General features: G+C 37.8%; 1 protein-coding gene across 1 annotated transcript in view; it reads right to left on the bottom strand.

Moving 5' to 3' along the window:
* Positions 1-26,708, bottom strand: part of itpr2 (inositol 1,4,5-trisphosphate receptor, type 2) — a 110,700-nt gene that overhangs the window by 72,711 nt on the left and 11,281 nt on the right. The window contains exons 4-29 of the mRNA XM_007250570.4: positions 26,073-26,159; positions 24,843-25,001; positions 20,451-20,549; positions 19,595-19,678; positions 19,297-19,443; positions 16,659-16,754; positions 16,379-16,423; positions 13,179-13,327; positions 12,252-12,351; positions 11,800-11,960; positions 11,504-11,645; positions 9,889-10,047; positions 9,515-9,687; positions 8,038-8,157; positions 7,748-7,930; positions 7,382-7,633; positions 5,567-5,714; positions 5,213-5,360; positions 3,885-4,078; positions 3,075-3,201; positions 2,825-2,876; positions 2,239-2,407; positions 1,928-2,095; positions 915-1,004; positions 671-796; positions 434-556 (exon numbers count right to left, since the gene is read on the bottom strand). Coding sequence (XP_007250632.3) covers positions 434-556; positions 671-796; positions 915-1,004; positions 1,928-2,095; positions 2,239-2,407; positions 2,825-2,876; positions 3,075-3,201; positions 3,885-4,078; positions 5,213-5,360; positions 5,567-5,714; positions 7,382-7,633; positions 7,748-7,930; positions 8,038-8,157; positions 9,515-9,687; positions 9,889-10,047; positions 11,504-11,645; positions 11,800-11,960; positions 12,252-12,351; positions 13,179-13,327; positions 16,379-16,423; positions 16,659-16,754; positions 19,297-19,443; positions 19,595-19,678; positions 20,451-20,549; positions 24,843-25,001; positions 26,073-26,159 — 3,501 coding nt within the window. The remainder of the gene's footprint in view (positions 1-433; positions 557-670; positions 797-914; positions 1,005-1,927; positions 2,096-2,238; positions 2,408-2,824; positions 2,877-3,074; positions 3,202-3,884; positions 4,079-5,212; positions 5,361-5,566; positions 5,715-7,381; positions 7,634-7,747; positions 7,931-8,037; positions 8,158-9,514; positions 9,688-9,888; positions 10,048-11,503; positions 11,646-11,799; positions 11,961-12,251; positions 12,352-13,178; positions 13,328-16,378; positions 16,424-16,658; positions 16,755-19,296; positions 19,444-19,594; positions 19,679-20,450; positions 20,550-24,842; positions 25,002-26,072; positions 26,160-26,708) is intronic.

The following is a 26,708-nucleotide window of genomic DNA, read 5'->3' as shown; positions in this document are numbered from 1 at the left end:
TTAAATTCCTTTTTAATGCAATTTAATTATAAAATAAAACACACTTGGAGAAGAACACTAATATTACATCAGCTAACTGGACTGGACTTTTAACTCTTGATTATCCAATGACATGGCCAGGCATCTCTACTTATTAGAGATTTAGATTGTCTTTAAACACATGAGGAGATTGTATTAAGAAGTTAAAATCAGATTAAAAAGATTAGTACATACTAAGAAAATTGCACCGGTGGGGTCCAAAAGACAAGTACTGGAAGCCCCTGAATTATACAGTGATCGACAAACATCATAAGCCAATTCCAGATTAATCTTTTTTTTATTTCAGAAAGGTTTGTTCAACAAACATGTCAAAATTTGGGCTCAGGCTACGGATCCAGTATGTTTTCTCATCAAAACTGTCTAAAATGTGTCCTAACATGAGACACCAACATACCCCAGGGGTGAGAAAGAGGTTGAGGTGTTTGTGAAGCAGAATCTGGTTCTGAGGGTTATCATTACAGAAGTTCTGCAGAAAGGTATGGGCCAGGGTCATGATCTCCAGCATTTTCTCATCTCCCTGAAGACAAGAGAAAAACAAGCAGGGAATACATCAGCACAGCAAGACAGAAAGTGTGATAATATATAAAAAAAATAAACATCTGAAGCTTTAGTGACTTGTAGAGCTGCTCACCTTCTCATATGGGATCTGAAGAAGGTCCAGCACCACAACGTGAGCTCCCATGTTCTTCAGCAGTCTCTGCTGTTGCACACGGCTCTTCTTAACAGAGTAACACAGCTTACTGAGCCGCTGTAGGATCTACTGACCAACACAATACAATTAGCAAAAATGGAATGGGTTTTGCGTTTGGTTTACACACTGTTCATGTCACTGTAACACAAAATGTGAAAAACTGGGCTATGGGAGCGATACCCACCTCTTTCACAATGATGTAGTTGTTGGCTTTGTTACTGTCTATCTGTGGCTTAATGTTTCCGTCTTGCACTGGACTGAGGATGCCTGCCTCCTGTTAAACATGCAGACTCTCTAGTCAGTTATTCATTCTGGCATTTTTAAACAGTAAGTCATACATTAAACATTAACACACACAACTGAAGTTTTAAATGTAGAAAATGTGTGGGCTAGGTGTTTCAACTGTAACCAACATTGTAGCTCCAGTTAAAAAAAAACTATAGGAAAAAACTTCAGCACATAAAGTACACCTTTATGTATATATATTGCAAATATAACAGTAGGAGGAGAAGCATTTTATGCAATACAGATATACTCATATAATCTAAGTAGTACAACAATCTGCAAAGCTGCGTTTACCCGCAATTATACAAGTAATTTGTTGTATCTGATGCTCTTACATGAAATATAAACCAATAAAAATAGATTAGTACAGCATTTTTTTACAGCGTTTTTTAAAGTTGTGTGACCAGGGGAAAATGGGTCCCCCCTAATATAATAGCCTTGATAGTACATGTGAAAGTACAAGGTACATGTGAGCCTTGGATCGTCTCAAGGTTCCTTCCTCCTCCAGCTCTGAGGTAGTTTTCATATGCTTCCGTTACTTACTGGGGGTTTTGTATTGTATGTTTTGTCTGATTCTCTGTCCTGCTAACACATTCCTGTAAAGCTGCTTTGCGACAACATCACTTGTAAAAAGTGCTATATAAATGAATTTGATTTGATTTGTATTTTATTATTTATTAAATAAAACCTTTCTATTTTTAGAGTAAACATTTTTGTGTAACTGACAACCTTTCCTTGTGTATCTACCCTGAAGCAAGCTTATGGTTATTATGATGCAACACAGTATATACCAGGACTGATAACCTTTTTCAGAGTCATCTCAAATCACTTCCCAAATGTACATTTAAAATAAGACTGATTGGCCTTTTGTATTAGGCAATATATGAAGTGGCAGGCCAGCAGGGGGCGTACCTCCATGATCTGATCCTTGTTCTGGTTTTCTGTCATGTCCTCATTGCCATAGCTTCCACTCTTCTCCACCCAAAGCTCAGACTTCTCCACAGTAAGACGCAGCTGGTCCAGATCTGCCTTTATCTGCTTGTAGTTCTCCACATCTTTTTCAGAGACCAACAGCTGGACCTACACAAGCACACCAGGCATCAGCAGAGGATTTTAAAAATATGAGAGAACATACATATTCTGCTACTTTTGTCTTGTGTTTTTATGATGGTTCAGAAAAAGATAAAACTATCCATGCTGCAGAGTTTGAGGGAGAAGGAGACCTGTTTGAAAGCCTGAAGAACCTCGGCTCTCTGACTGAAGTGCTTGAAGATGAGCTGCAGGGATCCAGAGACAAGGGGGGGATAGTCCTGCATGATGAGGTGAATCAGCACCCGCAGGAACGTCCTGCCACCTTCATCATCCAGAGCCACCAAGTCTCTCTCCACACCACTGATAAACAAAAACAAAAAATAACCCATGCTAAATAAAATTAGAGGAATAAATAGGACCCCATTTACACCTGATCATTATATCTGATGAGACTCTGTATGTGCTTACACTGTTGAATGTGTTTTTAAAAGGATGGATGTCCTTGTATATATAAAATCTGGCATAAACACATCTTAGATATGTGTATACACTCCCATTTTTGTGCTTTGGCCTTATCTAGATATTATCCTGTTATTCAAGGTGTATGAAGTGACCAGATGCCCACACATTCCAGAGGTCACTTGCCAGCAGAATAAGCAAACAGTACAAAGCGTCAGTAAAGACTAATGAAGAAATTAAAGACGTCACAGCATTCATGTATGGCTTGAGTGTGCTAAGAAGTTCCCAAAATGTGTCAATTACAGAGAGTTGACTCACCTCCCAGTAAACATTATCTCTGCCTTTTCAGCAATTTCCTCTACATTGGGCTCTATAGTCAGAAATGACACAGAATTAAATGACATCATAGACAAATTAACTAAAATATAAAAATAAATTAAGGTATTGTGTAACATATACAATGTACTGTATAGTAAAGAAATATTTGTCTAATTATGGGCTTTTAACAGCTAAAACTAGACTAGAGTGTGTGAAAAACATTTCATAGACATTGGAACCAGGCTCTCACCGGACTGTGCTGGGGGGAAGTCTGAGACTGAGAGAGTATTGTCTGTCACATTTTGCTCCCCAAACTCTTTCTTGTAGATGGAGAGGAGGTAGGTGATCCGGTAATCCAGACGCACACTTAGAATAAACTGTTCACAAACAACATAAGACCAGCATTGATGTTATTTAGCAATATTTTCATAAATATACAGCTCTGGAAAAAATAAGAGACTATTTAAAAATTAGTTTTTTGAGTTTACCAAATTGAAAACCTCTGAAATATGATCAAGAGGAAGATGGATGATCACAAGCCATCAAACCAAGCTGAACTGCTTGAATGGTCCACCAGAAGTGACAAAGTTATCCAAAAGCAGTGTGTAAGACTGGCGGAGGAGAACATGCCAAGATGCATGAAAACTGATTAAAAACCAGGGTTACTCCACCAAATATTGATTTCTGATCTCTTAAAGCTTTATGAATTCGAACTTGTTTTCTTTGCATTATTAATTTTGTCCAGAGCTGTATGTGAACAATATGAACAACCAGATGTCCCAATAATTTTGTCCTTATGCTGAATGTTAATGCAGTTTATTAAATAATTTTCTTAATACAAATACTGCCATAAAATTAACACTACTTTTTAGACAGCAACAATATACACAGTAAACAATACATAAAGCTGTTAATAGCATAGCAAACTGACAGTGACTGAGGCATTATGTTTATGTCCAGTTTTACAGTGTGTGTCTGTATTGTTTTTCTCCTCTAGCAGAATTGACATCTCTCTCAGCTTCCGTTCACTCAGTGGTCTAAAGCGAAGTGAGGTTCTCACCTGCAGAATCTCAATGATCCTGAGCTTAGTGTCCATCACCATCACATCCTGGTTGTCAAGGACACAGAGTGGTTTTCCATGGCCCATCATTGGCTGAGAGTCAGGAAGGCTGTGGGGCAGCATAGAGCCTCGGCTCAGAACCATCTGAGTCATCATCTCACCCACGCCATGGATGGTGCGCAGGACGTTATTACCTACACACATACAAAATGACACATGATAATGACATTTAGTAACATCTTGAACATCTTGCTAACTTTACCAAATAATCAGAAAGTTTCAGATGTCATTTGTTGTACAACTTATGCGGTGTCTAATCCCTAACAAATGTTTCCCACAGTAATCTCAGAGAGGAAGGCATCTAGTCATGTTTAAATAGAACGATTGTATGAAATGTTGCCTGCTGATGTCGGTTTGATCTTTTTTGAAGGCTGCAAATATATTTATTCTTCACATCTGTACAACCTCTGGTGGTCATCCAGCATTTATAGAAGCACAATTACAAAAAAAAAATTACACAAGGGGTGCCAAGTGGTCCAGGGAAAATTTTTGGGGGAAAAAAAAAAAAATGTACACAATAATATTAAATATATGCAATAAAAATTGCAGATGATGTACATATAGAAGCAAAAAAATAAGTAGAAGCAAACGAGATATTCCAAAATGAATAGATTTTAGCAGCAAAATCTACCAAAAATCTACAAAAACAAGAGGAAGAGGAAACAAAAAAACCTGCAAAAAAATAATAAAGTAACCAAGTACATAAAAAAATCTATTTTCATTTGCAACACACCTTTTTACCTTACATTTTTTACATTTTGTCAGCCGATAATTTTTTTTGTGAAAGATTTTATTATATTTAATCGTATAAACATGGTGTTTTCATAAATAAGCAGCATTTCTGAGGGGATAATGTAATGTAAAAATACAATAAAATATAGAACTAAATAATTAAAGTATTATTGCACTTTATATCTGTGAGAGATTGAGCTGGATGTCCAGAGGTGCACTCTGTGTGCTTTGCTAGCGGTGAAATCCTCTGTGAAGTACATGGACCAAACCTTCAAAACAACAGTAGGTATATAGGTAGGTATATTTATACACACACAGTCACACTCAGCACACTACTGTACATAACCCTGGATGATTCATTTCTCTACAGAGATGGCCAGTCCGTTTCGGATCTACTCAAAATGGAACAATGAACTTCAGTGTACCCCAACCATGAATACTATATGAATGTCCAAAGCAAACTGAATATAAATGACTAACAAATAACATGCTAAAAATAATCAGCCACAATATCTTATTGATGTATCATGTCTGACCTCCATCAGGGCCCTTGGAGAGTTTGGACATGAATGTGAGTGGGTGCTGCACGATGTCTAGGATGGCCAGCAGGGTGCGTGTGAGACACAGCAGCTCACTGAAGCTGTAGAAGCCAAAGTACACCAGGTTACGTGCCAGGTTCACCACCTAGGACAGAGAGAGAGAGAGGAAAGAACTTCTCAAACGTCTTCTCATTAGTGGTTGATGAGCTGATTACTTTTACAAGATGGAACATAAGTTATAGGAAAAAACATGGCACATAATGTATTTCATTGCAAACAGTAGAAAAGCATGAAATATCAGGGCCTGGCAGATGTTTCTTTCAGAAAGGAAAGAAATTTTCAGGGTCTTACCTCCAGAGTAAGTTCATTCTTCTCTTCATCTCCAAAGGGGAAAGGTTGGCTCAGCACATCTTTCAGGTATTCGTCTACAAAGTCCATGGTGGGTGCAAACTTCCTCTTCATATCCGCTCTGGACGTGTCTCTGAACTCGTACTCGTAGCTGTAAAACATATTGACATTCAAGAAAAAAGAAATAAAACATATGAAAGAGAATAAAATGTTTTATATTTTATTGTAATGGACAAATCCCACCCTGGACATCATGTTTTTGAGCTGTTACCATCAGAAAAAAACTAGAACAAAGCAACTTAAAAACAGTCTTTATCCCACTGCAGTACGAGCACTAAATTGCACAATATAGGACCAATAATACAACATGGGGCTGTGAAATATTTTTAATATTTGTTCATTCTTTATAAGTGCAAAATGTTTCATTTTAAACAGAGCAGTGTGCAATTTGTAATCATTTGTATTGGGGTTTGTTTTATGTCATTGTTTTTTTGTTTCCTGGAGAGGATTGCACTTCAAATTTCGTTATACTTGGTATAATGACAAAAACAGATTTTCTGTTATACATTATGATTAAATCATATTTGGCAACAATATATACTACATGTCCAAATGTTTTACAACGGATAATGTGCAAATACACACAGCCTGTTTACAGTCTTGTCTTTCTAGAATAGTACTGCCAATAGAATATGACTCTCTGGAACTGATAAACATTACATTACATTAGATTAGATTACATTTGGCAGACTGGTTTGTCCAAAGCGACTTATGCCAGGTTCACACTACATGACTTTTTAATACGGTCGTTGTCGGTCGTTGTGCTGTTCACACTACACGACTGATCGGCGACACGATTTCTCAACGTGGGAAATCAGTGACTCACCTCACAGCTCTCTAGAAACACATTTCATTATGAGAATACACCTGAACTACACACACAAAAACTAGTGATGCCTTGCCAGAGAGTCTCTTCAGAGGGAAATCTGCACTTAAGTGAGTCCAACATGAGTTTATAAAGGTCTGATCAGTTTTATACTGAAATGTTATAAATGTTTTATGAAAATGTGTATATGAAATGCTATATTAAATGTTTCAGTACTGCAGACATAATTTTCTATCGATTTGAATTCCAATTATAAACCATTAAAACATAGCCTTTTAGCTTTTAGCTCCTTTCACCCCATTTATAGAGAACTCACTCGCTGGCTTCCTCTAGAGTTTAACAGTCATTTAACAGGTAAAACAGAAAGTGGTTAGGCTCTCCAAAAACGGCTCTGGTAAAGCAGGAGATGTGTTTTGGACCTGTGGTTCTCTTTCTGTGATCCCATTGGCTGTAGGTAGCCGCTGCTCCTGACTCCCTGTCACCGACTGAGTCAGATATTAAATATGTTGAATATGTGTGAGGCGTCTGCAACTCATCTGCATCAGGTCAGCAAGTGTCTTTCAGTAGTTTACACTACGGAACTGAGTGATCCCCGACTTGCCTCCAAAAAAAACTGGCCCAAAATCATGTAGTGTGAACCAGGCATTACAAATAACAATGTAAATTCAGTAATAGAGGACATAGAAAAAAAAAAACCTTTCAGAAAGGACCTAAAGGGGGCCAAAGGGAAATATTGACATAGAGGAGGAAAAGAGAGGAAGAAAGAAATTAGGTTAGAATTAGTTATCTTTAGCCTTATGAAATGATCAGCTCCACACCTAATTCCAGGTGTGGGCTAAAGGAGGTATGAAGAGGGATCTAACAACAGTTTGGAAAAGAAGACTGTAACTGTAACTGGTCCCCTACAGTCCACAACTGAACAGTGCACTCACTCTTTGACAGAGATCTTGGAGGGAATCTCATTCCAGAGGCGGGCATAGCGCACGGGCACCACTGCCTCCTGGGGGTCGCGGTCCACGTGCATGTGCAGCATGAGTCGACAGAATGAAGCACGCAGGTTGTAGGGCAGGCAGTCATCAAACATGCAGCGCAGGATCAGATCTACAGGCAGCTGCGTGGAAATCTGATTAATAGCCAAGTACTGCCGATCCAGACACATCTTAGCAAAGAGATTTAGTTGGCATCTGTGGAGCAGAAGAGGTGAGAAAAAAAGGCCAAAAAAAAAAAAGGCCAAAAAAGGCCAAAAAAATTGGAAAACAATAAAAAATAGGATGCAATACTGTGATAAAAGAACGAACCTGTAGTAGGTGATGATGTCAATGTCTAATTTGTGGTTGCCCTTAGAATCCTGGGCCAGATGGCGGATGGACTTCCCATGGGGCTCTTTATTGTGGTCAATCCAGTACAGCCACACCTCCTCCTCATCACCTTCCTCATGCATCAGAGATGAGTCCATAGAGTTTTCAGTGTGTGGGATTAGCCTGAAGGGACACACATACAAACAAACCAGTGTTACATAAGAAGGAACTCACTGTGATGTTCAGGCACTTGGCTATTCTCTCTGTATTGTGGTGCAATCCAGTCTTACTTGGTCTGGATGAGGATGTCTGCATTGGTGGGGTTAAGCATGAACTTGCAGATGAGCTCCTGAGTCACAGGGATGGCGGTTTTATTAGATACGCACAGGTCCGAAAGGTAGTCCAGAAACCTGAGGAGAAACAGGAGAAATGTTTAGTTTAGTTACGGTGATCAATGAGTTTTCAGTCAATAGAGGAACAATATAAACAAACATTATAGACATTATAAATAAATACTCTGCAGTAGGGGTGGGCGATATGGCTCTAAAGTAATATCATGATATTGTATGGTATTTTTGTGATAATGATACTCTCGGCGATATGACAAAACATTGAAAACATATAATAATTGAATTGAAAAAAAAAGAAAAATCAATACATTACTGCACTAAAATTAACATTAAATGATATTATTGCATATGATATGGTTTGGCAAAACCCCAACTGAGACAAAATACATGAATTTATCAGATTTATAACAGAGGTCAATGATCCAGAATGTCATGACACTAATAATGCTCTCCAAATATCTCCATATATCCAGTATTCAATACAATAAATGATACTGACATATATAATCTCTAGAATAGTCTCTAGTAGATATATAATGAAAAATGAGAACAGTTTTTCTTTTGCTAAAAACAGCAAAAAAGTAGTACCATAATGTTATAATTGGGGTGGGTGATATGATATTATACCCTGAAATATCATGGCATACCATGATATTAAAAAAATGTACACCACGATATGGCACAGCAGTAAAAGCTTAAAAAAACTTAAGATGTCTGATTTTGAAAAACTGAGTACCATGAAACTTCAATTCATTTCAATTCAATTTAATTTATATAGCACTTTTTACAACAAAGGTTGTCACAAAGCAGCTTTACAGGAAAAACAGGTCCACGCCTCTTATGAGCAGCACCACAGAGATGCCAATTGTATGGTGACACAGTGGCAAGGAAAAACTCCCTTAAAGTCTTAAGTCTTAGACTCCCTAAAAAGTTCTTATTTATTTAAAAATATATTAGTTATTACATTTTTTATTAAAGTTTTTCATGTAAAAATAATATCTAAAACCCTGTTTACACCTGGTCACTACATGTAATATAAGGCCAAGCCACATTAAGGCTAGATTCACAAAGGAAATTTTTTGACTTAAGACTTAGACCAGCAATATTTCACTTAGGCCCAATCCCATTTCTACTTTCTACCCCTAAAACTTGTTTTCATGTGTAACCCTGGCAAAATTATGCCAATATCCATCAAAACCCATCTGCTAGTATTTGTATTTGCTCCTGTCTGATAGGTCTACTGAAGATTGCCCTCTTAAATTATAAATGTTCTTCAAAAGGTTCTTCAATCAATGCCATGAAAAAAAAAACACATTTTGGTTTAATGCTTTTCACATAGCATTACTTAAAGAACCTTCTGAAACAGCTTTATTTGTAAGTGGGGTGGAGAGATCTGTAAATGTTCAGGGCATCAGACCTGGGCTCACGATTCCTGCGCAGCAGCTTGACAAAGGTTTCGATCTCACGAGCTGTGATGTGTTTCTCCAGTAGTTTGCGGTTGTTGTGCAGCAGGGCGGTGATGGTGTCCTCTGCAAGGATCTCATAGCCGATCTGAGACTGCATGATGGAGAACTTCTTGGCAATATACTCCTGTCAGAAAAATAAAGCAGGTAAGCATTAATGAATTAAAAGAAACATACTTTGAAATATTTTTCCAAAAGCAAACCGTGATTTAACAACCACAAAATAGATCTGATTTTTACGTTATCATGCAGGACAAGCAATCTGTAACTTTCTGAGAGCAGGTAAATGGATGAGTGCAGGCTGTGTTAGCGGGGTGGCAGATCTTGCCTGGTTTTTGCGGTAGTCCTGCTGTGAGTGCCGCAGGATCCTGTAGCAGAGCTGCAGCATGTATTTGAAAGGAGCATAGCGCTGGTCTCCCAAATCCTCCAGTTTCAGTATAGGCCCATCCTCTCTGTCTGCAAACGGAGCTTTCAGAATACCAAAGATCTGACAAAACACACACAGAAACGCAGTTCTGAAAATTATCCAAATAAATCAACCTTTATTTAGTCTTCTTTCACACACAGCAAGCAATCCCAGATCCCTGAATCATCCCCTGAGGCCTGTATGAATATGTTTGTTTATGATAGTTTTGAGTGTATGTATGTGTTATAGCAAAAGATTCCAGTTTTACTAACCAATAAAGCAAAGCATGTTGTCAAAGTCACACAAACATTGCCAACATTAGAACAAAATGGAGCGAATTTTTGCTCCAAATAGCACTTTTCGTAAACGTCTATTATCTGGTCTATTTTCATACATAAGGCACACTGGATTATAAGGCGCCTTACACTACACTAGTAAGGAACAGAGGTGTCACCATGTTTCACTTCTAATTTAGCAGGTCGCACCCCTGAGTGGTGGTAGGGGGAGCAACTAAGTTAATGAAAGTTGAGCTAGGTAAACACAACTGTATTTCTTAAAAAAAAAAAAAAAAAAAAGTCAAACGTTAATCTTCACAGATTTTTTTCCTGCTTTTTCTCCTGTTTATTTGAGTAAGTAAAGCCCTTCTTTATTTACAGTAAGCTTAGATTTCCACATTTCTAATAAGGCTGGGAGGCAACACATTAGCATTAGCCGCAGTCAGCGTTAGTAAATGAGGCCTGATAGTGCTACACTGAGGAACCCTGAGTGTTCCAGTAAGCCAGGGCGATATTAGCTAGCGGTTCGTCCCACAGAGCTTATTTTAACACAATAAACATGCAGACTACAGTCCCATATACTTGCCATAATAGCAAGTGCTTAGCACAGTTAGCGGCTAATGCTAATGTTGCTCCAGCAGTGCTAACAGAGGTTACCAGCAGACTACAGTCCGATATACTCGCCTCTGAATGCTGAATGTTAATCCTGCTCCAGCCTCGGTGTTGGAGAACTAAACTGACACTTTAGTATAACACTGTACTTTCGCAAACTGTCTTCACTGCTCCTTACAACCTGACTGGTAAAATTAATACATAAGGTGCTCCGGATTTAATGTGCTCCTTATAGTGTGAAACATACAGTAGTCATTTCATCATGAACAGGAACTTGGAGATGCTCTGATAAAATGACGCTGGCAGGTCTTGCTAAAACTCCAATAATTCACATCATCTTGGCACGTTTTCATCTTGACTTACAAGATAACATCTCACAACTGAAACATACATTCAAGCTATACCCTGAGGTAATCGATTTACATACTCCTCATAATCGATTTACATACTGCTATCCCGTGAGTTTTGGCATGTCAAAGTATATTCTACTGAAGTATGTGAAAAATGGTATTTCTTGCTCCTCGGCTGCAACTACAGTCGGGAACGCATCTCTAAGGAGTGGCGTTATTCTTTTATGATAGATGAGCTACCAATGCTGTTTTAAAGAAGGCTTTAAGTGTGTGTATGTGGGTGTGTGAATATGAACGCACCTGTGCAAGAATGTTCTGTTCTCTCATGAGTTTCTGACGCTCTCGGTTAGGGTTGGAGATGACCACAGATAGCACATCCTGCCCATTGTTGGGCACCTCACACACAAAGAAAACCAAATCTTCCAGCAGCTTAATCACAAACCTACACACAATACAAATTACAGACTATAGATCCTTTTCTCATGAGAATATAATTTTAATCACAATATACCATTATATAAGAGATTCTACTGTACAATCTATACCACAGTCTGTCAAAATCAAACAATAAACCACACATTAGACGAAACGTCTACCTGCGGTCATTCTGAGCGAAGGTATTCTTTTCCAGCTTGCGCACAAATGCCTCCAGGACTTTGTTGGCATCGTTAGCAAAATCCAAGTCTCTCACTTCAGACAAGGGCACAGAGACAATGGCAAACGCCTCTTTATCCTCCTTGGTGGGACACGTGCCAATCTACAAGGAAAAGTAACACCACATTACAAGCCTCATAAAACAATTTAGTTTTTTTTTGCTCAGATTGGATCTTAATGGTTCACATTCATACTTATAACAGTGATCTGTATCTGTCTGTACTGCATTGTGCATTCCTAATGTGGCAAAAATTTGAAAAAATAAATAAATAAATAAATAAATATGGCAGACATAACATATAAATCTTAAAAATAATAATCTGATTCGGGTTAATCTGAGTAATGTGAACCTGAACTATATATATATATATTTAATCAGATCTAAAGTGCAAACCTTGAGCATAACAGGTCTCTCCTCCTCATGATCGATAGAGTTGTTGGTGCTGGTTACCCAGGTGTTGGTACACAGGTTCCTAAGCCTGACATAGGAGTTCCTGAAAAACAAAAAACAAAGCACTGTTTTAGCACTGAACACGTTGAATAATCACATAAGGATCTAACAGTTCTGTTTTGGAATTGCTCCTAATTTCCAATTCCCAACCAGAATGTTTCCAACTACCCCTACAGCAATCAACATAATTGGACAGCTCAACACATTTAGAGGAGACTAAACGCTAACTGCCAGGTATGTTACATCAGCTAACACGCACATACACTGGCTGAGGGAGTGATAAGGGAGAAGGAGGGTCATCGTAACTAACCAGAGTTTTCTATTCTAATCAAACGTTTACTTCAGCAGTGCTACTTAAGTCACATGTGAGTAAAATTTACATTGTGCAAAGAAGCCACACTTTTAGTAAACAAACAAATGTGATAAGGGCTGAGATTTACATCAGACAGTTTGTAAAGAGAAAGTAAAGTCAAACAAAGAGTATAAATTAGAATATTTTTATTTTGTTAATTTTACTTTATTTTCTTTAATTTATGCAAGAGTGTAATAATGAACTGTTGTTTGCCAGCTCTTCATACCAGGGTTGAATGTGATTATCCCTCTAATAGTAGAGGAAACACTGCAATATGACATTTGTTCGCCATTGTTTGTTAAATTCTTTAGTTTTTAAGAGTCTTTTTAGAGACTCAATCATTCCCTTTAAACTTGTGCACAAATAACTTTAATGCCCCCTTAAACAGAACAATGAAAAAAAAAACAGGCTGATGGCACAACTGTCATAAAAAGAAAAGTTAGGACATTTTCCCAATTATCTGCTGCCTAAATGAAACGTGTGGTTTTGAATGTTATGTGTGGGATAATATATCAGACCTGGGCACCAGGCAGTCGGCCCGCTGCAGTGTGGTCGCATCCAACTCAAACAGGGAGGCGATGTCGTTACCATGCGGGACAGAAACCAAAATGTAGGTAATCTTCTCTACTGGTCGTTTCTTCTTAGAGTACACAGCGTCTGACTCAGTCTGCCAGGAGAAAACAGGAACAGTTAACTTTTAAACCAACCTTTTAAAATATTTACATTTTAAAATCATCCAGGGCCATTTCTTAACAGTTTGAGATCATAAGCACCATCCCACTCACAGTACTGAATGTATTACCTAATTTTGATTAGTTTGTTCATTTATTTAGTGTTTCCTCTGCCTCCAATAATTCATGTTACTCCCTTATTAATCCCCAATTTAACCTACAGGTACACGCGAAATCAGAAAAAGTTGGAACAGTATAGAAAATATAAATACAAAAAAAATGTGTGTATATTACATTTACTTGTATTTGATTGCCAACAGCATCAATATCCATATTTCAGATTTTTTTGTTCAGATTGTAGGTTTGTTTTTTTCATATTATCCCAGTATTTCTGATATGAGGTTGTAGAAAAGTTAACTGTCAAATTTAGTCTTTTTTTCAAGACAGTGTTCTGTTAGAATCGATGACGGCATATGCAAATGAGGGAAAGTAGTGCAACATACTATGCATTATTAAAATATTAAATAACACTAAGCAAATTTGCTGCCTCAATTAGCTTATAAAATCCTTGAAAAGCAGCAGTAGGTTTGGACGATATGGAAAAAATTACATATCACAATGTACTTTTTTCACTAATTTTGGTTGATGTGATATGTTACACAGATAAATAAAGCTGAATAAAAATATTATAGTATGATAAAGATTATATATTTGGGTTCTTTTTGCAAATGATTTTTGTTTGTTAAGAAGATGAGCATAGGGACATGTCTGTAGAAATAGTAGATGACGATGTAAATATACCTAATATATATAGTATTATAGCAACATATAAGATAATAGATTAACAGATAATGGATATGATAATAGATGGTATATTATTCTATACCAAGATTGATAAAGGGGGAAGAAAAGAAACAAATAGATAATTATAATCTAAAAATAATAACCCTTTAATATAACTCCCTGAAGTCAAGCGCATGACCGTTCATAATTTAACACAATGTGTTGACAAAGATTCTTAAAAACTGCCATTCAAATACTTGTTTATGCATAATACAATGTTTTTTATTTATATTTTAAATTAAAGACAATTTGTTATGAAAAATACAGTTGGGTCAGTCTTCTATAAGCACTGATGATATTCCTGATATGCTTATTAAATTACTTTGCCAATACTATAAGAACATTTATTACAATACCATAAAATATTTATATATATTGTCCAACTTTAGTCAGAAAATTCATTAAGCCAAACCCGTTCTGTGGAATTGGAGATGATGATGTGCCTTTAGGACAGTTTAAAAACAAGTCAGACTTTGAAGTTCCTTGCAGTGATTTGCATGTACAAGTATTTCCACCACACCTTTCAGTCTAGACCTGTTCTGGTAATTCATGAGCTGCAAGAAGCACTACCTGCTTTCATAACTCCCTTTTCTCTCTCTCTCTTTCTCTTTCCATCTCTATCTTGCTCCTTCAGCAGCATGTCTGCCCGGCTCCCACAGGGCACCCCCAGACTCAGACATTATGTAAGAAGTCCCCGCCGTGCGAGCGTGAGTGCAGTGTGTGGGTGTTTGTGCATGCATGCGTGAGGGTGCGTCTGGAATCGGCAGGGCTGAATACCAATAAAGCAGAACGGTGCAGAGGAAGATAAAAACACCAGAGAAACCCCCCAGAGACCAAAACACAAGCAGAGTGCGGCTGTCTGTGGCAGGTAGACGGGGAGGGCGAGCTAGAGAGTGTGTGTAAGTGGGAGGGAGATAGAGAGAGAGATATAAAGAGAGAGAGAGAGTGAGACACAGACAGAAAGAGATTACATAATGGTGATGGTGTGAGTGGGCAGAGGAAGTGCTGGGAGACGCAGTGCTGTGAAATAGTGCCAATCAGGCACCACCTTGGCATTCACTCTCTCTCTCTCTCTCTCTCTCTCTTTTTCTCTTTCTCTCTCTCTCTCTCTCTCTCTCTCTCTCACACACACACACACACACACACACACACACACACACACACACACACACACACACACACACACACACACTGTTTGAAAAACACACACTCCATCAACATATAAAATTGTATTACTGCCACTCCTCCTGTTAACCCTGCAACTTCAAGCCCCTTACTTCTATATTATGTGAGATCACTTGACTTTGTACCATGTCAGATTTATTCACTCTTCTATAGTGCTGAAATGCCATTGTTTTTTTAATGGCGGGTGTTCCAAAACTTTTGACCAGCAGTGTATATGGGCGCACACTCTAGAAACTCCAAAACTACATCATTTACAGAGCTTATTTTCAGCTTGTTAATAGTTAATTGTGATTTCTTAGTATGGGCAACTCTGCCCCTATTGTTAGCATTGTAAGCCTTTTGGGAGCATCGGCTAAAAGCACTGTATTTTAAAATGATGGGGGTGAATGGAGATTAGCTATTCGACAAAAGTTTGTACTTACTTATCATGTTTCACTACAACTCAATTCCATTTCACACCAGATTTTTCCTTTAAATGTGACAATATGAAAATATACTTTAAGAACACAAACCCATTGTCACTGTGCCTAATGACAGACATGTGCTAAAGGGGTACAAAGCCCCCAGAACTGAGCTTTGGAGCTGTGGTAGGACTGGGTTTTCTGAATTGATGAAGATATAGTGGGATGATGATTTTTACATCATCTTGTACTTAAATCCTGACAGCAGTGCTCCATAATCTAGCTGAAAGCCTTTCCTTTAATATGGAGACATTTCTTAGAAAAAAAAGCAGGACAAACTCTTATTAAATACATTGATTTTAAAAGAAATTAAGTATAAACAGATGTCCCATTCATTTTTGACCCAATACATTTGAGTATACTAAAATATGAGTGAATAATGAGCTCAGGGTTTAGAAGGTGAAGGTGTGAGCTGGTGAACTTTACCACTCAGATGAAGAGCAGCAATGCAGAGGCACAACTCAAGACAATAATAGGAAATATCTGGACTTTTATGGCATCAGATGGGTGAGGAAAGGTGCAAAGAATGCATCGTCTCAGCAGTATTGATCTGCTTACCTCATTTTTAGTCTCTAGACTCTCATCCCGGTAAGCAGGATTTACCTAAAACACACACAAACACACATACAAAAATCTTACAACTTTTTTAAAAGTATCTCTCTGTCATGGTCTAGAAACATGTGGCCATTGTCACTAAGTCTCCTTAGCAGTGAGAATAAGATTGGGAAGAGTGCCATCTGCAGCACAGCACCTGAAAACTCACTCTCTAAACCTGAGACCTAAAACCTCACGCTTCATTCTGCGTTCAATATGTCTGCTGTCAGATACAAGCACATACCTCTGCCGCCAGGTATTTGCCTGTGGCCAGATGTTTGAAGCGGAACAGACTGTTCCACTGGCCGGCTCCACCTCTGCAGGGGTCATAATGCACCACCTAACAAGACACGGGCACATCAGATGTTATCAATCATTTTGATGTATTCAAACAGAGCTCAGTGTTGTTGCAGAGTGCAATATTCAGTTCCCGCTTAAAAAACATATCTAATTTTTGTGAGAAGGAAAAACGGAGTAATTTGTAGCTGATAACATCAATATAAACAATAAAATAGTATACAAATAATAAAACTGATCAGACAGTACATCTATATTTATTATAAGTGAGTCTTAGCTTTCTGTAGTGGGTATTTACTGATATTGTCAATTAAATAATGATGATATTTGGTGCTGCCTCTATTATTGAGAGATAACTTTTCGAATTCCGTTCATGTAGCTGGCCATCAGTTGCCAGAGCCCTGAGAGAGCACAATTGGCCTACACTGTCTCTGGGTAGGTAGTAGGGCTGCAATTATTGATTATTTTGGCGGTTGACTAACCTAATGATTATTTTTTTGATTAGTTGATTAGTCAAAGATTATTTCTGCCATGTTATGAGATTTGAAAAGCATTTAAACGTGTTTAAACGTGGAAAGTACTCATATTCATGGATTAAATATTTAATCTGTTTTGTTTGAGCACTTTTGGAGACAAAGACTAAGTTGAGTGCAACCCGTGTGAGTAAACCATTTACCCATCTCCAGCACTTTGTGTAGAGAGGTACTATTACAAACTAAAGATTACTCGACAATGAAATCTGTAATTTAAAATATTCAACATTGTCGATTATATCGACAAATGGTTGCAGCCCTAGTGGATAGATGGCGCTCTCTCCCCTCATCACTCTGTGGGTTATGATGATCAGCACAAGGCGTCTGTGAGCTGATATATCTGAACCGAGATGCTGCGCTTTCCTCTGAGTGCGCTGTGATGCTGCTCGGCAATGCTGTATCAGCATCAGCTCAAAAAGAGGCAGAGGCTGATTTCACATGTATCAGAGGAGGCATGTGCTAGTCTTCACCCTCCTGGTGTGTTGGGGCATCATTAGTGATAGGGGGAGTCCTAAAAAAGTAGGTTGGGTAATTGATCGTTTAAATTGGGAAGAAAATGGGATTAAAAAATATATATAATAAATAAAAATAATGCTGATTATAAACATAGCCACAAATAGCAATCTGTGAGTTCAAGCTAAACTGAGGACTAATGCAGTTCTGGTCAACTAGGACCAAAATAATTGAATAGAATTGATCAACAGGTGTCCATATGTTATGATTATTCTTTAGCAGCCTTCATCCAAGATGCTCACAGACGCTCACAGTTTTGCTCAGATTGATTGTTTGACATTTGTATAATAATCTACATTTTTTTAATAAATAGGTAAGGGAGGCCTTTTTGTACACTGGGTCTTTATTAAACCTCAGTTACAGCACTGCAGGTTATGGTATCAGTGGGAGTTCAACAGTATTTTTTGTATCTTTGAACATCATGTTAAATCATCAATGTGTGTGCTGTACACTCCTGTTCCTAAACAATTCATCAAGCTGCCCCCCTTAAGTTCTCACTATTGTTTTGCAACATTATTAATCATCAGATGTTACATTAAAATGAACATTAGCAAATGCAGTTGGCCAGATAAGGTTTAGCATTTTAATAAGTTTGGCACTGGGATTCAGACAACCACTGTGAGACTGGTCTTCCATGTATAATTTTATTTTATACATTAAACCTTATAGAAACACCACCACCCACCAGCATGGATAGCATGGACCTGAACTGTAAACAATTATTTATTATACCTAAAATTATTTATTCATACCTAAAAGTCTAAACCAGAGTCTGAACCAAGTTCTAGGTTTTTGGTAAATTGTGGACATTTTGTTTAGATAGATTTGGTTTCACACTGCAGTTTAGTAAGCAGCTTAAAGAACTTTGCTACATCCTGTTGGGGTGTGCCCTATTATATCATACATGACAATTAATCTATTTTGTATGTCTTGCTATTTATATACTGTGAACTTCTAAGGGTATTTTTTATGTTACATTATTTATTTGGTTACATTATAAATCTTGGTTACGAATAAACAAACTTTACAGATTTTTTATCTACTGATTGTTTAAAACTGTTTTATTTATACTAAACAAAACTTCAACACGTTTTAAAATGACTCAAGAATTGGCAAGAAATTATTATTGATTACAAATAAGGGTCAGTCGGCTGTTACAGTAAGTGGACGTAGGCTATTTGGTTTGTAAAGGGTCACTTTTGGAAAAAGGGGGATGGGTTCTATTGTTTCCTACCAGTGGTTATAAGTATGTATATGATTAATAAGTGATTAGTGATTATGTGCATGTTTATGTAAGCGAGTAGTGAATGCGTGTGTACTGGTGTGTAATTGTTTGAATTATTGTAAAAAAAAAAAAAAAAAAAAAAGTGTTATTTGCCAAAAAATCTACAGTTACAGTAGATACAAGGAATCCCACAAGCAAAGTTGGATTTCAGCATAATGCTAGCCAGTTCTTTAAACACACGTACAAAAACCAGCTGATACAGGCAAAAAGTAATAACTCCAATCCCTAATCTGATTTCCCTGCTCAGATCTTACCTCCACTTCCCACAGTGCTTTGGAACTGGTGGCTGAGGTAGCTGACTGGCGGAGAGTCGTTCTCAGGAAAATATGCTGCTGGTCTTTGTAGTCATCACAAGTCAGAAACTTCTCCTGCTCAGCATGAAACAACCTCACCACGTCTCCCTGACGACAGAGAGAGCAAGAAAGATAGAGAGGAAGACCAAGAGAGAGAGAGAGCAAGAGAGAGAGAATGCAAGAAAGTAAGAGATTACTTTCTGTCGTGAGTCCTTGTGACTTTGAATGTCACTCAAGAACTAAAAAGATAATGTCTCACCCCTTTTAAGATATCATCTTTATAGTCACTGAACTTCATGAAGAGCGTGACTTTCCAGCTGGTGTTACAGTTCACGGCGTTCACCTGTCACACACAAATCACATTTTAAGTATGAAAATAAAGTGGACAGTTTATTGTTGTGGCTTTTTGATGTATATTTAAACACAGTTTGCAACCAATGCTAAGGTTGTAAATGGTAATGGTATATTTAAAAATAGATATATCATTTTTAATAAATCGAAATTTAAAACTGTACTGTCAAACTGTACTCCAAAAGTGTCAAAATGTCTCTTATTAATAATCTTTTCACGGAAATAAAAGCTGTCAAAAACTAGACATCTGGGTGCAGTCTATCAGACTCAAATCAGTAGAGAGGGTGGGGCTTATCCTATGTACAATTTGCAAGTGCTTTAATGATCCACACATCTAGGGGAGGGAATCTCTAGGCACCTTATGATTCGAGACGACTGTGATTCAGAGGTCCGTGATGTGCTTAAAAAACGATTATCAATTCATATTAATTTATTATTTTCTTCTATACTGGATTTCTTTTTCCTTGTTGCATGACAACTTGGTACTGTAATTATCCATAATTATCCATAATGAATCTGGCTTTTCAATAAACTTTTTGACACTTTTATTTTGAAAAAAGTATAGTCATTTCAATTAATCAAATGATTTATTTAATTAATTGTCTAGAGTGTGTGTGAGACACAGAGCAAGAGAAATTAACCCATTTTCCAGCCTTATTTTGGTTATGCTAGGTTTTCTTCCAGTGTTATTTATCACATTCTTTATATAAGTTACCAAGTATAGAATATATGTGGATGGAAATGGATGGAAATGCGTGTCACACCTCATTGCAGCCTGGGTTGTCCAGTAGTTCAATGTTGCTGGCATGAAGAGGCTGGCCGGCATTCACAGGCATCAGGACCACTTTATCTCCTACTACCACCTAGCCACACACACCCACACCCACCCACACACACACACACACAGAAACATATTAGTGCATATTTTATACCTCAAACTGAAGAGGAAGGAGGACATATTTTGATCTCAGACCCTGTGTGGCATGCAGAAGTTGACACCTGTGTTATGTGAGTGACTATCACAATAGTGAACATGTTCAGTATATCTGGCTGCATTCCCTGCCTGTGATTTAGCTGAAAAGCTGGTGTTTACCACACACACACACCGGCTCGTTTTGAAGACTGGGTGTGACTAGCTCGCTCCACCAGCAAGTCTTCTTATAAAGTCACAGAGCAAGTCAGTCAGTCTGTCAGTCAGTCAGTCAGATAGGCACACACATGTCAGAGCTGCACAGAGCTCTCAGCCAACAAATGAATGAGTTTTTGACTGTATGTGTGCAGAGCCTGCAGTAAGCGCCCTTTTACCTCATGAATATTTATGGCCTGACAGTTCAGGTGAAACAGAATATAAGGTAAGAAGATAAGCCTGCAGTTCTGCCCTAACTACAGAAAATGGTCTGTTTTAAAAGGCCACCACCCTATTTATGACAGTTTTTTCGTAATTCATTGTATGTGACCATTTTCTAACCTTTCCAAATTCCCTAAAAGAAACAAAGGGTTTTTTTTCTGTTACTGTGCCTTTAAAACAGATAATGAGCTTGATTCTAATTGGTTGCTTGGCCTAAATTATGCAATATAAATGGACAGAATGTTTGTTTTTGTGAAAACATCAGAAAACGATGAATCCAAATGGGGTTATCTTTGTAAAAGAATAAGGGCTGAGAGCAAACTGCATGAATGAACAAATCTAAATGTTCAGTAGGGTGAATTGTAGCTTATACATAAATAAGGAGCTTCCCATTAAATCACAAACACAGCAAATCAAAAGAGGTTAATATTAAAACCATATATACCATTTTTTCTGAAATCTACTGAACCTGTTTTTAAACGTGCATTTACACTCCATGCATATATAAGGTTCTCCCTTTTGACAAACAAAGGATTGCTGATATGAGTAGAAATTGGTGGACTAGATTCATCCTGCAACAAATCTAGCTGTAACCAGTATACAATCACCCAATCATGTTTCTTCTGTTCTTACTGTTTCTTGTTCCCAAAGTATGTTTGATAAAGCTCCATCATTTCAGAGTCCCAGCTACACTGCTCCTCAGCTCAAAGCTGGGGAGATTTATACCAGTATCCAGTATACAATGCATGGTAATAAATTGGTCCATTATTCTATAGAGCGATATGCAGCTGATGATGGTAACACACTAACACAGGTAGTGACTGACAAACTAAATACAACTGACTACTATTTACTAGCTATTTATTATAGAGCCCAATTCTCTTTATGAGTGTTTATAGGTAATTCATTTTACTATATATGAGCTACATATCATGCTGGGCAGGGTCATTCATATATTGAGTGTGAAATGGTGAAAACAACATCACACTAATCCAGACCTAGGATTTTGTTGCCTGCCCTGGTCAAACATCAGCGCTATACCAAGAAAGGTTTGTAGATAACATGGGAAATCATAGGTAATGATTTTAGAGGTGTCTTTGTGTCAATAAGCAGGAAATGAATCTTGACTAATGTTCTATTATTTGAAGAACTTTCATTAAAAATAAGAAAACTATTGTATCAATATCAGTATCAAGATTTCAATATCCATACTAGAAAAGTGAATGCAAATACATAATGTATAATGTACAAATACATTGTGATATTGTGACGCCTCTATTTATGGTTAAACAGGTAGCACACAACATGTGTTTGCAGCAGGCAAAAGCTAGCAAACAAGGCTTGAGAAAGTAGAAATCACAGTGTGTGAACATGCGAATGGAGTGCTGTGTTGACCTAAGGCTCACTTTCCTCCACTCAGCATACAAACCGGCTGCCTAGATCAACAAACGCTCCGCTGAGAGGAAGACGACCATGACAACCTCTGAAATCAAGGCCCATCGTTGTCTATCAACAGTTAAACAAATAGCATCAGTGGGGGTGTAAAGGTTATATCTGGAGTTGTACTCGGGCCATAAATGACTTTATGAATAGTATGACTGACAGCTGAACTGCACTTCAGCCTGGCTGAGAGAACAGTGCAGGAGGTGGTGAAGTTGTAGTTCACATGCAGAGTAGCATGCGGCACACTTTTCCTGTGCAGTGAACAAAACACTGCAAACACACAAACAGGTATATGCACAGATCAGCCAAAACATCAAAACCACCTGTCTGGTGATGTGTGTACCACCTTGTGGTATTTAAACAGCTTTGACCTTTTGAGGCATGGACTTCACAAGGCCTCTCTGAAGGCATTCTTTGGAATCTGGCACCTAGATGTTAGCCTCAGTGAGCCTTGGGCACCCATGACCTTGTTTTGTTGGTTTACTGGGTCCCCTTCCTTGAACCACTTTTGTGAAACACTGTCCACTGCCTACCTGAAACACCCAATTCTGAACTAGTTTTCTAGCCATGATGGTTTGAACTCAAGATTCTTAGTACTTACAATTTTTAACCCTCAAACACATTCATTTCAAGATTGGACTGGATTCACTTTGCTGCCTAATATGTCCACTCAACACAGGTTTCACTGTAACCAGAAAAACATAGCTATTCACTTTTCCTGTGTTTTCCAGTGGTTTTAATGTTATGGCTGATCAGTGTGTATATACACATGTATATACAGTATATATATGGAAACATATCATGCACTGCAGTCAATTAATGTACCTTCAGACTTTCGTCGTCAAGATGTCAACAGGAGAAAGCAGAAAGGGTTAAAATGGCTTCATTATCATGTTAATATGATATGCTGAAATGTTGCTAAACACATAAACATGTTCCTATAGGTTTATGTAAAACATACTGAACATATACAACAAAGTGGAAAAAACATTAAAATCAATACAATAAAAAATCATCAGAAATACAACAATCAGCGGAATTCTCAGTGAACTCCAGCCACTGTATGAAACAGTTTATTTCTACTAGCAGCTCAGCTGATTTATTTTAATGAAGGGCTGGTTAAATAGGTAGGTGTTAGATATTAACAGTAAATAATTACTATATTATTTAAATATTTACACTGCCTGGCCACAAAAAAGTCTCCAACTAGAACCTAGAAGTAAGCAAATGATCTGGGGTTAATTGCTGCATTTTGGTCAGGTCTAGGTTCAGCAACAGTATGTGCTGAAAGAATAAGATCAGCTGACTACCTGAATATACTGAATATAGACCGGGTTATTCTAATCAATAGATTTTTTCTTCCCTAATGGCACGGGCATATTCCAAGATGACAATGTCAGGATTCATGGGGCTGGAATTGTGAAAGAGTGGTTCAGGAAGCATGAGATCATCATTTTTACACATGGATTGTTCACCAGAGTCCAGATCTTAACCTCATTGAGAATCTTTGGGATGTGCTGGAGAAGAGCTTTGTGCAGTGGTCAGACTCTACCATCATCAATGTTGCTGCAAGATCTTGGTGAAAATGAATGCAACACTGGATAACAAGAAATCTTGTGACACTTCAGAAGCTTATTGAAACAATGCCACAGCGACTGCGTGCCACAATGAAAGATAAAGGCGGTCAAACTAAATAGAGACTTATAGAGACCTAAAGAAAGATTTTTTTTTGGTGACTTTTTTTTGGCAAGTAAGTGTGTGTATTTTAATGCTATGTATTTAAATGCTAGTGTTTATACTAAGTAGATTTATATAATTACACTAATTATAGCTTCTGACTGACAAAAAGAGAAAAAACAGACAAAAGGAGAGAATCACAAAGAGAGGGAGACAATAATAGTTGGGCTGTAATAGTTGGGCTTCCAACTGATATTTTTCAGCAGGATAATGCTCACCCACACACAGCAAGAGTTTCCCAGGAATGTCTCCAAAATGAAACACTGGCACATTTGCTTCTGCAACTAAAAAATGTGCAGGATCTACAGGTCCAGTTGCAATATACAGTATGTAGGTCATAAGGAACTTGTGTGCTTCCTTGTTCAATCTCATCTTGTATCCAGGCTAGAGGTTGTGTTAAAGAGTCCATACTAGAGAGGGGGTACTAGAGCCTCCATACAATTGTATAAACTTATCATCTTACTCTAATATTGTAATCACTTACACATATCATCATTATCATTACATAATTCCAACACTTCATACTGGCGTGTTTTTTTTTCTTCAATGAGTGTAGTAGAGTAGAACAGCAACTTCACTATATAGTACATTTTAGTACAGTAAGTGGTGAGTGCAGTTCAGTTCTTACATTGTCTCCCTCGCTGCGAAGCTTCCAGAAGGGCTGGATGTAAAACCAGGAGCCCTCATTGCCTGACGGGTCGAGAGACACCCGCATAGCATTCTTCTCCAACAGAGCTGGCAGGCGTTTATTCACTGTAAGGTACTTATTACTCTTTATGTGCAGCAGCTGAAACACAAAAACACATACAAATACACACACACAAAACAAAATGTCAAAAGGCATTTAATCTTTAATACTTAAACTCAATTTACAAAGTACATCAATTGGCTCCGATTTCTGATCTCTGAACTGCTCTGAGGTGACTGCCCATCACAGGTGTGTTCTTCTCAGTGCCATATTTAAAGTGTGGTAGCTGTGATGCTAACAGCAGACCCCAGCAGGCTTGGAGCATGTAATCTATTGTCTGTGTGGTTGGTGTGGTGCAGTGGATAACACCACCTCCTGCCAATTTCAGGTCTGGGTGAATGAATGCTGTGCTACACCAGAAAGAGTCCTTTGGCAAGACTCCCAACACTACATTGGTTCACCTCTGTAATAGGAATAACATTGTAATGGCTCAAACTGGAAAAGAGTGAAAGATAAATGCCATAAAGGTACATCTATTATCCAAACTGTTTTTCCAAGCTGGATTACTTGCTGGTGGTTGATAATTATATTGATAAACATTGCATTTATTTAGAGGTATCCAGAGCAATCCTACGCTGCTGATTTGAGTTTTTTAGAGGTATGAAAGTTAAACCAGTTTGGCTTATCTCTGCTTTTTCTGTGCTATGTGTGTTCGATCATGGAAGGTGGAAAATAGATTTCCATTCGCTTGCCTTTTTTCCAACAACATTAATAATAGGCAAATGTCCATGATGTAATAACAGAGCAGTTTCCTACCCAAATTCTGCTGCAACACAACTGGTGAGGAAGCAAGAGCACAAAAACTTCCAAGCCATTTAATGGATATAGGGAACAAGAACAGACGGACGTTTGAAAGCCATGTTCCTTTGAAAGGAAGTAGGAAAAGGTTAGAACTAGCAGCCCCAAAGCTTCCCCCTGCGTAAAGTTAGGGTCATACATCAAACTGTCAAAGACCTGTTTCACTCTCTCTCTTTCTCTCTCTCTCTCTCATTCATTTATTCCCAATCTCTCTCTGGGCAGCCTTGGCTACAGAGCACAAACAAACAGAATGTTCTAGCATGCTCAGAGAAACAGAATAGCAGGTTGATAAGCAGGAAGGCTGGGCTGCACCTGTATGACTTGGCTGTATTTGACCACTTCACCGAGCAGCTTCTTGTTCTCCGTCTCATTCTGTTTCTGCTCCAGTTCCGCTGCATGCTGGGAAACGTAGGAGAGAAGAAAATCAAAAGGATTGTGCTGACCGTTCTGTAGTGCAAGCTTTCATTTTCACACTAGAAATACTAAGAAAAACAATACCATCAATTTCCACAGTTTATTGCTGCATTTAGCGCTGTTACGGGCTGTTACCTGATTAATAATCTAATGATAATTTGCTTGCAATAACATTTCTATAATATTTAAAGTCTGCCTTCTAATTTTTTAAAAGCTTTTTTGTTTAATGTTCAGGGACAGGAGCAGGACAAGCACAGTCAAGATATAACCAGCCTAATAAGAGCTGAAATCAGAATGATCATGCTTACCATATATCCTAGAGCATGAACACACCATATAAAAGTCTTACAGTACAGAGTGCAGGACCATTTTTCAGACGGGATTTGAATTTTAGCTTTTCAGAAAGTCTAAATCAAACCATCTAAATCAAAATCTGTGTGATTATATGACCAGCCAATTTGTTGTCCCTTTTTTATGATACTTGTGTTTTTTGCAGTAAAAAATTCCAATATCTTGTTTTAGAAATGTGTATAT

This window comes from Astyanax mexicanus, chromosome 9 (genome assembly GCF_023375975.1).
Source record: "Astyanax mexicanus isolate ESR-SI-001 chromosome 9, AstMex3_surface, whole genome shotgun sequence".
Taxonomy (NCBI): Eukaryota; Metazoa; Chordata; class Actinopteri; order Characiformes; family Acestrorhamphidae; genus Astyanax; species Astyanax mexicanus.
The sequence above is the reverse complement of the archived record's forward strand: the minus strand, read 5'-3'. Positions and strand labels throughout refer to the sequence as shown.